Below are 13,509 nucleotides of genomic sequence, written 5' to 3' on the forward strand. Positions count from 1 at the left end.
TCCGTTCCTTGAGTGATACTTGTAGTATAATTAAATGCACAGAAGTTTTCAAAAGAAAATCACTATAACCATAAGTTAAAGGGGTCTTTGTCACTATTTAAACTGAGAGTTTTCAAATGTTATACTGTTAAATTAACAGTGTAAACCACCTTTTATCCGCGTGCGAGAAAAATTTGCAAGAATCGCCAGAGTCTCACTGTCGCAAATATTTCTCCCCGCGAACCAGTCTAAATTAGACAATCTAAACACTATTACAAACAGTGTGACAGACTACAATGTGATATAGTGATAGATGTGCTCCTTATTTAAAAGGTATTCCTACAGTTCTAAAATCTTTTATGAAAGATATGAAAAGGCTCTCTTTATTTTCTCTTTATGGTAACAAAACTGTAATTACATGTTCATTTTCCTTTATAAATCGGTCGTTGCTTCATGCTCATATTAAATTTCATCAAATAGCTTCATTTTCCTTCATTAAAGATTTTTACAGATTTCTAACTTTCAAAATGAATTCTAAAAATATATTTTAAGAACATTTGTATTTAAATTTGGAACAAAATTCATATCAAATAATTAGAGAGGTGTTCTATTATTACTTTTCGATTGCTGATGCAAATTGAGTCATATTTTTCTGCTGCTCAGCTATTGGTGATAATGAATTGTGTGTTCAGAATTATTCTTACCTGGGGACTTGAGACAGGTGAAGGGAACATTAGATAGCAATTACTGTAATACACTATTCGTCTGTCATTTTAATCGATGATAACAATTAAGCAATTTGATATGCTATTAAAAAAAATAATGATAATAATTGAAGTTAACAAATAAGCAATTCACTATGTAAGCATTTTTATATTAATAATACCGCTAAAACCTGATTTTAAAATCATAGATTATAACACATGTTACTGTACCAGTTGAACTGTTCATACCAACATTTAAAGCATGTTAAAGGATTTTGCTTTGAATGTTTTCGTCTGACTTATTCGTTAGGTTGAAGAACGTTTTAAATCCTTGATCAAACAATCACTTACATATTAAGGAGAAAACAGACAAGACGAACGGTAAATAAACGGTAGAGGAAAAGAAATCTACATAAGGTTGACATATGACATTAACATTTCATCTAAAAACTAATTCAATGTCACCATACACTTTATACTTACAATCGGTCGTTTGTTAAAGTTGGAACATTATTATTCGTTCATTGAGAACAGTTTGGTATCGTAAAAACAAAATAGAACGATTTAGGAATAATTGTTTAAATTTGGAATAAAAAAAAATTGAACGACTGTTGACTTTAAAATATCCGTTTTTGTTTGAAGTCAATATACAGTATTACACTGTTATAACGAACACGCTAATAATGAATTGACGCTCACAGCGAAGTGACTTTCATTCCGCGTGACTTTATTTTTTGTTAACTTGACGGATAGAACTGATAACGCTTATAACGAAGCAAAGTTGTCCGTCCTTGGCACTCCGTAATAAGCTTCTTTTACTGTATAAGCGGACAGACACTCTGACGGACGGACAGATAGCCAGAATGATAAGGGAAATCGTCCTGTGAGCTAGGTCTAAAACACAGATGTCCATGGACTAAAAGTACTATGTGTACTTGTCTCATTAAGAATGCTTTGTGTTTTATTGAAGCATTGAATGCGAATGCTTATTTTTGGATGCCGTGGGTCCTATGACACACCAATGCGGTGAAAACAAATTGAATACCGCTTCGTTGGCGCGGTATGACAATTTATCTGCACCGCATTGGCGTGTCATAGGACCCCCGACATCCAAAAATAAGCATTCAATGCCTATATCCATAATCATACTGATTTTCTTTCGTGTGAAATATATGTGTATCGTCGCTGTAAAGCCATTATATAAGCTCTCAGTCAGGGATATAAAACATACACGGAACAGCCATATTAACATGTTATTTAGTACGCTTCCGCAGCTAAAAACATAGTGCCAGAAACTTTGTAGAAAAAATCTTTTTAATTAGGGAGTAGATATAATTTAATGATTATTTTTCAAAAGTACATATCAAATTGGTTTAGTTAGGTTGAACGTTTCATTTAATTTTACAAAAATAGATATACTCAAAACACCTGGTTATGTTTATATTTGTGTTCATGGTAAATGAATGAGCAAAGTGTATTCATAAAAAAATTGAACGTCAAAGATTTCCAATGCAAACATAAACGGAAATATACACTGAATGTAAATATTGCACTATCAATGAAAAAAATACACATTTTCACTGATTTTCTTTGAAAGAAGACTTGTAATTTAAACATATTGAAGAAAGTTATGTCTGTTTAATTCTGTTTTGATGAGATTTGTTGGAGTTTTAACGAGACCGGGTCTAATTTATCCTGCCCTAGATTTTTGAATGAATTTTTTTACATTTATTTCTACTGATATAATTATTATTTTAAGATAAAAAAAAAATAAAACATTTACCACACCGTTTGTTTAAGGGGTCATCTCAAAGTTTGTTAATTCTTAACATAGGACCCTATAGGGTTTTGCGTGAAATGTCTCAATTTTGCATATTTTGCATATATAGGCGGGTTAAGAAAACGTGACAGAGGGCTAGGCTTGCTGAACCCTCTTCAAGTTTTCGACCCGAGCCCAAATATAGCTTATACTTCGAGACATTTATGTTTATTCCACAATATAATATCAATTTTCGCATCAAACAAGCTATTTTCAACAAAGTTCGCTGAATATCTGCAGTTTAAACTATCACGCCATGGCGTCAACAAAGCAAAACGATGACGTCACAATACAAATGAAACGCTGCAAAAGCGTGCGTACTCGTTCTGTACTCGGCTTCGTTAAATATAGTCCATGTTAATTCGTCAACACTGAGCGAAACTCCCCTTTGATTGTGTTTTTTAAAGACTAAGGCCCCAGTTCACCTAACATATCTTGAATGCATAAACCTGTAGGCACCTTTCATTTATTACTTTGGTCTCCTACATGTAAAAGCAATCACAGAATCACTTGTTGTGGTTTGAAATTAACTTAATGGGATGGTTCTTTGCGGGCTGATTGATTGATTTACGTATAAAGACGTGGTGTGATTTTTTTAATATTGTATCTATGAAAAAATCTAAAAAAAAAATGCAAAATTTAAAGCAATATGAGCTGTATTATTTAGAATTTTATTTTCCTGCAAAAACCTGCTAGTAGAAGAAGTCTGTATATAACTTAAGTTTTTATGATAGATAAGACTTGAAAAAAAAATTAATGTTTATAGAAGAAAGATTTCTCTTCTGCGGAATATATAGCAGATCAATCATTGAACAGGACGACAATAATTTAATTTTTCTCCAATTAAGGCTTCTCAACGGCTTTTCCCACAAAAATATGGCAAACAGAAATTTATAAACCATGATATTTTTTGTCATTTAAATAGAAAATAATATTTTCGTATTAAAAAATTTTAACATGAAAATTGCAGCTTATATTGCTTTAAACATTTTATGCTTGTCTTTATGCTGCAGCTGATTTTTACATGCAGATGACATGTGATTGCATTGTGACTCTTTTATCTGTGACAATTTGTATAAACTTTGTAATCCAATCTACAAAACAAACCGAAATACAAGGATACATCTAATATTAAGCATAGTGAAAATATAAACATATAAATTAATCATTCTATTTTCAAGGACAATGGTAAAAGACAGTAATATGATAGATGTAACCTTAAAAGTAACAAGGGAAAACTGTTAATCTGACAGCAAACCGGTTTTCCTTTCTTGGAACAATATACGCATTACAATTTGTCGAGCGTGAATTGATGAGCATAACCTAAGGCCAATATATCTGCCTGAATTTATCATGGTCATAATTTGGTATATTCAGCTTATTTTTCATATTATCAAATACTCAAAGTATGATTTTTATCTCTAATGTGCACATATACAAACCATTGAACTGAAAGTGACTTATTAACTTGAAAACTATTTTATAGGTTAACTGGACAAACGATGCAGCATGGGTGAATTTGAATAAAGAAAGTACTTAATAAAAAAAATCTGGCGTTCGTGAGTTTATATTCTAGCAATTTGATGCATAAAAATAAGGAGTTTTACAGCATCGAATAATGCGCCCAAATTAATGACATTTATATGTTTTATTTAATTGGTTTGCAGTAATCTTGAAATATATTGTTAAATCTAAAAAAAAAAAAAAAAAAAGGTCACTGCAAATCCTCTAAAATGGTTTTTTATGACAATGTTGATAACCCTACAAAAGTGTAAGGGTTTGTAATTAATATAAATCTTAACTCTTATATAGAAAAATATTAATGGGGGGTAATTGTCTTCCCTACATATGATGTGTTTAATTCAAGCAAATCAGTTCTGTTGAAAGATAAAATGTATAATACAATAAATGTCATCTACCACAATTTATCTAATACGTGCTGTGGAGACATCTCAGACCTTTCTCTCATAAGTTTCTTCTGTTGTATTTTTAAGCTATGTCATTGAATTTAATGAATTCGAGCTCACATCTCATGAGTTGTATAAATGTCAAGTTTTATAAAAAAAAAAAAAGGGGGGGGGGGGTAATAAGCACCTGTGCAATACATTTGAGGTGGATTTTTTTCGAGCTCTACTGGACACGCCCAAAAAGTAGTATATTTAATAAAAACTCAAAATCAATAATTTCTCATTTAGATGTTTTATTGAACATAAAGTATTCTTAACCTTGATTACTGACATACAATTTTCAAAATCTAAATGCTAACATTAAAAAAAAAGAAACACAACGTAACGAACAAATTCAATACCTAAGTATAGTCTACCCTAAAGATGGCAATACTACAGTTGTAAGAACCAGATTTAATTTACGTGTCTTGGCCTTTCAGTAGGACATCAATAATTATTTCTTGCCTCAGAACAATTAAAATATGACGTTGTTTATAGGCGAAATATACACCGATGTCGTTGTCTTAGCTCAAAAGCTAGACAAGTCTTGTTGTTTTCAAAGAGCCATGGCTCATAAATGGTATATAATGAAAAAGACATGCATACGTCACATTGATTTTTGATACAACCATTCGAAGTCCAAGCTCTTATTTAAAAATGGTTCTAAACTATAAATGATAATCATTAAATAGATTTGATATTAAATTCATTTTGTGCATCTTAACTTACAAGAAATTAATTTTCTTTTAAAATGAGCACTCAATGAGATTTGCATGCTATTTTTTTCATTTCTAAGATTTCAATAGAGAAACGCTTGATGCTTGATCCCGTAAGATATTTTTTAGATGATTGTCCCACTTTTGAGACTTGGAGGCAAGTGTACGTGTTGAAATTTAAATACAAACGTGAACAATGACTTTCATTGAAAAAAATGTGATTTGAGATTATCTCTCTCCCTTCTCTCCCTTCTCTCTCTCTCTCTCTCTCTCTCTCTCTCTCTCTCTCTCTCTCTCTCTCTCTCTCTCTCTCTCTCTCTCTCTCTCTCTCTCTCTCTCTCTCTCTCTCTCGATGTTTCGCTTTGTCAGCAATACATCTGCAACTTGACACAATTGTTGATATTGTAGCATAATTTTTATAACATAAATACACATTTCATTAAAAAACTGAAGAAACATTTTTAAGAAGATATACATATACGAGAAAAGTTTCAACGTTTACCAGCGCGGACTTTAAAATACAATAATGCAAATCTGTATAGGATTAGAAGTGGTGTACAAAAAACTAAAAAACATGTTTGATGAATAATCAGATGGGTTCTTCGAAAATTACTATCACCTTTAACATTGGCGGCAGGTGTAGTTGTAAACAAAATACCAACGAAAAAATAGTTATAATTATAGAAAAATCATTAATTCAATTCCAAGGTAAATGTGTACAACGTGATACGAACAGATGTTTTGAGTGACTTAATCAGCAGCTAGGATTGTTATATAAGAGTGTTTGTGTTATAGACACCCTCATGCACATTTCCTCTGCTATTCAACACTGCTCAACGAAATGGGTCTTCTAGTTGTCTTCATTTTCATTTTTGGTAAGTATTTTTGAGTTGTAATCTAACCAGAAAAAATGGATATGATCAAAGGATTACCATTCTTTATTTTAGAAAACAGTGCTTTGTATTAGCTAATAGCCAAAGGTCAGGTGGTGGGGGCTGGATTTATCCGAATTACATGTATAACTGGCACATTTTAAAACTAATTTTTTACCAGCTTCAAACTAAAAAAGTGTTTGAGTTGCTCCAAAATTCGATCTTTTATATTTGAATTCAAGATAACGTTCAATTTGAGAAAATATTGAGGAGGGCGGCGACATTGAAATTGATATAATTGAAATGAGAGTGGTTGCCTTATTTGAATATAAAGATGTAATGGGACATGCCGTGAAATCAATATTTGCGGTAGCTGAGCTTTGAATAAATTTGATTTCTATCTTGTTTTCAGGAATGTTATATTATCAAAGGTTCAGCTGTTTACTTACATTTTTTACGCAAGGGAATGGCGAATTTGGCATGACAAAAATTATTTGATATATTATGCTAAACAAATGAACATTAATAAGTTATTTGTTTAAAGCAATCTTTGTTGGCAGCAATTGGCACTACGGTTCTAGCAGGTGGGGAGGACCATACAATTGCGCAAGCAGCTTGCACTGGAATGGGCTCAGAGAAAAGATACACCGCTGCAATTCCTCGAGAACGAGGGGGAAAGTCATGTCAGGATATTTGTAGTTCAGTGACCGACATGGACGAGGAAACTGAATATCCAGGAACGTATGTAATTAAAGTAGAACAGAACTTATATAAAATGCACGTCTAGTTTTAGCAAAGAAAAAAAATATCACATTCACTTGTTTAGAAGGCGTTAACAAATTCTGATTAATTAGAAACCTAAGCAATATTAGCCTGAAAAAGTACTTTTCTTTTACATTGTAATTTAGATAAATTCAAATATTTGGTAGTTTCAGCTGCAGCAAAATAGGGGATATAGAAAAATGAGGTTGAAAACATTAGCAATAAACGGCCTACCTTGTTAAAATTGGATTCTGAACCAAGTCATAATGAAGGTTATATCTAAATTCTGCCGATCTTTTCTTTTAAATAGTAAGCCATATTGTATCGAGGGGATTCTGATCTATCAGAAAAAAGGACCAAAGGACACATTGAACACTAAATGGATGAACACATGGAAGTATGGCGCCAAGGGTTGTGTTCAAACAAAATGGGGACCAAACTTCTGCTGTTGCTCAGTGTAACTGATTGAACAATAAAAAAGAATGATTTTTCCAAGTTTCTTTACGTCTTTTTTCCTCTTGGGTGCTGTTTTTAAGATCATTTATTAGAAATTTAAAATAACATGTTTTGGTTCTACTGCAATATTAAAGATTGCACCTGATTATTAAATATATGTAATACCGTATGTTTGGTGTGAAGGCAACATGTTATTGACTTGACCTGAGGATATAATTCTTGCTTTAAGACGATTGCACACATCTGATTGATGGTCCATCGAATCATATGTTGCCGAATCCAAGGTCAGCAACTGTTGGTTTTCTCTTCACTACTGATGCAAACATAAGTAAAACTTTTAGTGGAAAAACTGTATTAGGAGTATGTTTATAAGGATTGTATAATTTTATCAAAAGGGTAAAAGTAAATAAAATATGTTGTCACAAGTATTTGCTCCATTGTTCCTCGTTGCTATGTCTGCTTACGTCCAAAGTCCTTTTAACATGAAGATCAAAATCCTAATTTCAACCAACAAAATCAATGAATAGACTTAATATGTCTCAATTTGAGATTGTATATTTTTTCAAACTAAGAAACTAAAGTTATAGAACTTTGCTTTTATTTTTTAATTGTATTGCAAGCCCTTCATCCATCAATCAGTCAATGGCACAAATACAACTGAGACAGCAGAGGGTAGACAAACGATTCGGACAAGTATTCTTCAAAGAAATATTGTTTGACAAAGACGAAAGAATTATTCCATTTTTCTTATTGTTTATTGTTACCGCATGTTTCTTTTTTTACAGGCAGTAATTTGATAAAGTAGGATAAGAATCGGACTAAAGAAAAAAATAACTGCCCCAAAATAGTTTTTTCATAGATATCCTATTACCGTTCTCCTTCCTATTGTTTAATGTTTGTCGTTTGCTAACTTCTGAGCAAAATTGGATCAGGCAGAGAAAAATTGCCCTATATGAGAACTGATATTTTTTTCTATGATCTAAAACCTTGATCTACAAATTTGGTCTGACGTTGATGTATAGACGGATTGACGAACGAAAAGGAGACAGATCTGTTCATTGGCATTTTGTGCGCAATAAATATGCTTGGTTTTTTGTATGTGGATGGAACCATAGCTTTAAGTAACGTCACTCCGAATTTCCTGTGGAGCTACATTTCTGCATCTACATTTAAAATCATAAACATTTCAATAAAATTATTTGTTAAAGTTCATTCGTCAAAACCGTTATCGAAAGTCGTATGTCTTTGATCAAAACAGTTATATCCTGCCCGCCCGCCCGCCATTTTCATCACTTTAATAACCGGATTTTTCCGTTGGAAAACCCGGTTAGAATATCATTATCCCGCTCCATCTCCAAGCCTATATACTACATGCAAGGAAAACCGACTATAACTTCAATTTTTACTGATCAGTGTTCACATCCTGTCCTCACTTCAATTTTAACATGCTCCATTTAAAAGTGTGGGTGTGTGTTGGGGGGGGGGGGGGCTCCCCCTCCCGATGTTACGTGCCTCCAGCTCCTAAATATAAATAACCCCTGTGTGTTCAAGATATAGGTACTGCCTTTCAAATTAAAAAAAATATAATCAAGCATAATTTAATTTTGTTTTACCCGAAAAGTGATACCTAACAACGTAGCGCAATGTGTTAAGAGGCTTTAATTTTATAACTTGTAGCATTCCAAAAAAATTGAAACGTATTTTTGTATTAAATATTGCAAAAAATGCATTTGAAATTCTTAACCATAGAAAATATTCTGATTTTATAATGTACTAGAATGCACAGCAATGAGAAGTGCGCATTAATCCCTCCCTTTTTACGGAAAACACATAGCGGCAGTCCAGTTGCATGGTAAAGAAATGTCACCCCCCCCCCCCCCCCAATACTCATGGTTTTTAATATATCGAATAATTCTGTAATTTGTTTGTTTGTAACAATCAGGGAGATAATCGGGTTGCGTTGTGCTGTTGCGTAGCTACTTCACTGAAGCACTGTAATTAAGCACGTGCTTACAACTTTTTTACTGATTTCAAACTTTAAAAAAGACTGGCGGTTTTTTTTTTATTGCAAATCATGACAACCTCTTGCGTTTGTCAATAAAATTTTCCTGAAGCATCCCGACTTCTAATACATTTAATATTTAATGGGATATCTTCCAAGTTCAACTGGTAGATGGTGAGTTGAAGTACGAAATTTTAAAAGAATTTTTCTAAATTTCAGGAGCAAAATATCTAAATTTTGTCATGTCCAAAATTTGTTTTAAAAATTTTATATATGACTCCTTTTGATGAATTGTTTATATTAGCCACATAAATGTTTTTTGGCTTTTAAAAAAGAGCCCGTTTCACAAAGATTTCCTAAGATGTTTCCTAAGATAGCACTTAAGATATGCCCAAGTTATAACTTAGGAAGTTCCTAAGATTTGTCATAGTTGTTTCACAAAACTTTCTTAGCGTAAAGCAGTTGACTTAGTCTTATATTAAGGTACATTGTAAGCCACTATCATATCGTATTATTAATTGTAAATTAATACCGCTCACGTAAGTTCTTTTCAATATGACACGAATGTAAACTAAATGTAAGTGAATGTAAAAACTCATTCTCTTGCTCGCCTAGAAACTTCTTAGAAAAAGTAAAATGTGTAAAAAGAGTGTAAATACATGTAGTATAGTGTCTACGTGCATGTACTAAAATTTTGTATATTAGTTTACCTTCACATGCATACACGAGTAAATAAGAATTACGTAATAAACCCGCAAATTCTTTATAAACGGTATTTTTGGAATTTGAGAGAGAATGCATTGATCGTAGCATCTTTTTTTGTTTATTGCTACATATTCATATATTACTTTATCTTGTAAACATGTATTATTTGGATATTTACTGTATTATACGGTATATTACTTACGGAAGACAATAATCACATGAAGTGACATAAAGATTTGCAATGGTAAGATGTGGAACCTTTAGACTAAGTTTAATTAATGTAATTAATGTAATTCGTGGTTTTTTTTGTAATGGTTGATATATAAATGTGTTGTTATTTTTTACTTCATGTAAAAGAAAGCATCACAAATAAATGTATCTCGTCTGAGATTCAGAGCTAGAAGAAGCGAGGATAAAATGCAACTATTCTGAATGAAAGAGCATTCCCATGGAGGATTTAATTTGGCGTCGACATTCCTGATCCACTTCCAGGTTACTCCTACCCCCTCAGTCTTCTCTCCCCCACGAACAAAAACCAAATGAACACCACCTCCTTACAGAAAACATCTAAAATTTCTCCCGTAACAAAATGTTTATTTCGCGGAGGGATAGGACAAATCATCCAGTCATTCTGTAATTGAGTATTTGTTTAGTATTTATATCTGTTTAAAATGTCAGTGATTCTCGGGCATGAATAATTTACTTACCATCAGTGCACTAGTTTTAACTATACCCGCTATCCATCTGCACGTGCGACCAGATAATTCAAAAAAAAATTAAAAGTCTTCACCAAAGAAATTAATTAAGAAATATATGTACGTTTTTATAGTTCTATCACCGGGGAAAATATGGTGTTTCTATATATCCGGCGACAATAAAACTAAAATGCTTTAGATGGTAAAAAGCACATTATTTGAACTTTAGGTCGGTATGGGTGATTTCTGGGAATCCAAAAACTACACCCGAACAATCCGAAACCTAATTCCTCTCTCCCCACAATGGTGTATAACACAATATAAATAAGAATTGAAAACAATAGAAATTAGCACTTAAGCACGAGTGACATATGTCATAGAGTAAAACTTCAATATGAGTGAGTCAATTAAATCAAAGGTGAGGTGTAAGAGTTAATAAAATAATTAAGCAATTATAAATGAAGCGAATTATTGTCTTGTACAAAGAGAAAAGTATATTTATGAATAGATGGAAAATATGGTGTTTCTATATATCGGGCGACAATAAAACTAAAATGCTTTAGATGGTAAAAAGCACATTATTTGAACTTTAGGTCGGTATGGGTGATTTCTGGGAATCCAAAAACTACACCCGAACAATCCGAAACCTAATTCCTCTCTCCCCACAATGGTGTATAACACAATATAAATAAGAATTGAAAACAATAGAAATTAGCACTTAAGCACGAGTGACATATGTCATAGAGTAAAACTTCAATATGAGTGAGTCAATTAAATCAAAGGTGAGGTGTAAGAGTTAATAAAATAATTAAGAAATTATAAATGAAGTGAATTATTGTCTTGTACAAAGAGAAAAGTATATTTATGAATAGATAACAGTTACTCAAATTTCACTCCATGATAATTCCCTCGCGCTTCGAAAAATGAGACGTCCTCGTCTAGAAGATCATCGGAATGACTTGTAGGGAATGTGGGGTCTGTAGCTCAGCGTCGTTTGCTTAGGTCTTGGCCGGAATATGCAAAATGTGTTCTACATTGCGGAGATCCACAACTGCAACACGGCATTCTGGGCTGAACCATATTTAAAACGAACCTTTGTCGTCGGTCGCCACACCAGGAAAATTTTGCTAGGATTCGAATGCAATAAATCGGTCGCTTAAAAGAACATATTAGCAAAATGGCAAAGAAATCCACACACGAAACACACAGAACGAGAACAAGTGTTCACAGGATGACGTCATCCATCTCTTGTTACATGCTGGATGGAATCCAGGCGTATAGTATGTCCGTGAAAGTCCTGGGATGTCCAAAACTCGAAAAGCAGCGACGTTGGTATATGGTCGTAAAAGGCGGTCGAATCTTCTGCTCTTGGGTTGTATTATCGTCGTTTGTTGATACTCTTGGAAACTCGCTCGGTTGCTGGTACGCAGGATCTAACTGCTACAAAGTATATGTAGCAGTCCCGGGTAAAATACCCTTAGGATATCTCCACCAAACTATCACCGGGAAAAATATGGGTGTTTCTATATATCGGGCGACAATAAAACTAAAATGCTTTAGATGGTAAAAAGCACTTTATTTGAACTTTAGGTCGGTATGGGTGATTTCTGGGAATCCAAAAACTACAACCGAACAATCCGAAACCTAATTCCCCTCTTCCGACAATGGTGTATAACACAATATAAATAAGAATTGAAAACAATAGAAATTAGCACTTAAGCACGAGTGACATATGTCATAGAGTAAAACTTCAATATGAGTGAGTCAATTAAATCAAAGGTGAGGTGTAAGAGTTAATAAAATAATTAAGCAATTATAAATGAAGTGAATTATTGTCTTGTACAAAGAGAAAAGTATATTTATGAATAGATAACAGTTACTCAAATTTCACTCCATGATAGTTCTAAAGTATTAAGTTTAGAAGTAAAGAGAAAAAGGTCTTAATGATACGTGAATTCTAGTATTTCTGTTCAACTTTAATATGCGTATAATTTATTTCAATAAAAAACATAAACAAACGCCATGTTAAGTTTGTTCCTATGACATCGATTTACCTGTCTTAAAGTTAAGAAATAACTTAGGAATTTCATAAGATAAGACTGAAATAGTGAAACGGATACGCAATGAACTCAGGAAAAAGTTCTTTCCTAAGATATAACCTAGTCCTAAGTATGCTTTGTGAAACGGGCCCCAGATCTTGAAAATATAATTCCAAGGTCTTTACATTCTTTGACAATTTCTAAAACTCTGTTGTTAACAAAAAAAACAACTCTTTTACACATAGGTCTTTTCGAAAAAATCAATACTTTTGTTTTATCTATATTAAGATTTCATTTCCACTCTTTTCAATAACGTTCAAACTCTAATAAATTTTCTCTTTGGCGGACTTCAACAGTACAAGAGAAAAAGTCGGATACTGTGCCATTCATCTTGATAAGTGATTTAACTCCTTTATACATATTTGTAATATATACAGGCAATTTTATATTTATACACGTACATAATTCATTTTCTATTGATGTGGAGAAAACTTTGCAGACCAGCAATATTTTTTTTCAACAAGGTAATTTTCTAAATCATTGATGCACAATGAAAACAAAATTTTAGCCAAACAGTTACAGTATATACATTAGTTCTTTTAACCAAATATATGGTTTGAGAATAATTATATATGTTGCCCGACATTTGATTGATGCAATAAACTAACACTACTAACTACCTCAATGATTCTCTCTCTCTCTCTCTCTCTCTCTCTCTCTCTCTCTCTCTCTCTCTCTCTCTCTCTCTCTCTCTCTCATTAAGTCCCTGCCACACTGTCACGATTTTGAGCTACGATAGTGTACGAATTCAATA

The 13,509-nt window shown here is 32.7% G+C and overlaps 2 protein-coding genes across 2 annotated transcripts in view; both read left to right on the plus strand.

Moving 5' to 3' along the window:
- LOC105339334 (lithostathine) overlaps positions 1 to 13,509 on the plus strand; it is an 82,841-nt gene that overhangs the window by 15,808 nt on the left and 53,524 nt on the right. The gene's annotated exons all lie outside the window — the stretch shown is intronic.
- On the plus strand, positions 5,955 to 7,287 carry LOC136269582 (uncharacterized). Its single transcript, XM_066077359.1, has 3 exons — positions 5,955 to 6,039; positions 6,597 to 6,777; positions 7,109 to 7,287. The coding sequence occupies exons 1-3, from the start codon at positions 6,006 to 6,008 to the stop codon at positions 7,257 to 7,259; spliced, it is 366 nt and encodes a 121-aa protein (XP_065933431.1). The 5' UTR covers positions 5,955 to 6,005; the 3' UTR covers positions 7,260 to 7,287.

The sequence above is a fragment of the Magallana gigas genome, chromosome 1 (genome assembly GCF_963853765.1).
Source record: "Magallana gigas chromosome 1, xbMagGiga1.1, whole genome shotgun sequence".
In the NCBI taxonomy this organism is placed as follows: domain Eukaryota; kingdom Metazoa; phylum Mollusca; class Bivalvia; order Ostreida; family Ostreidae; genus Magallana; species Magallana gigas.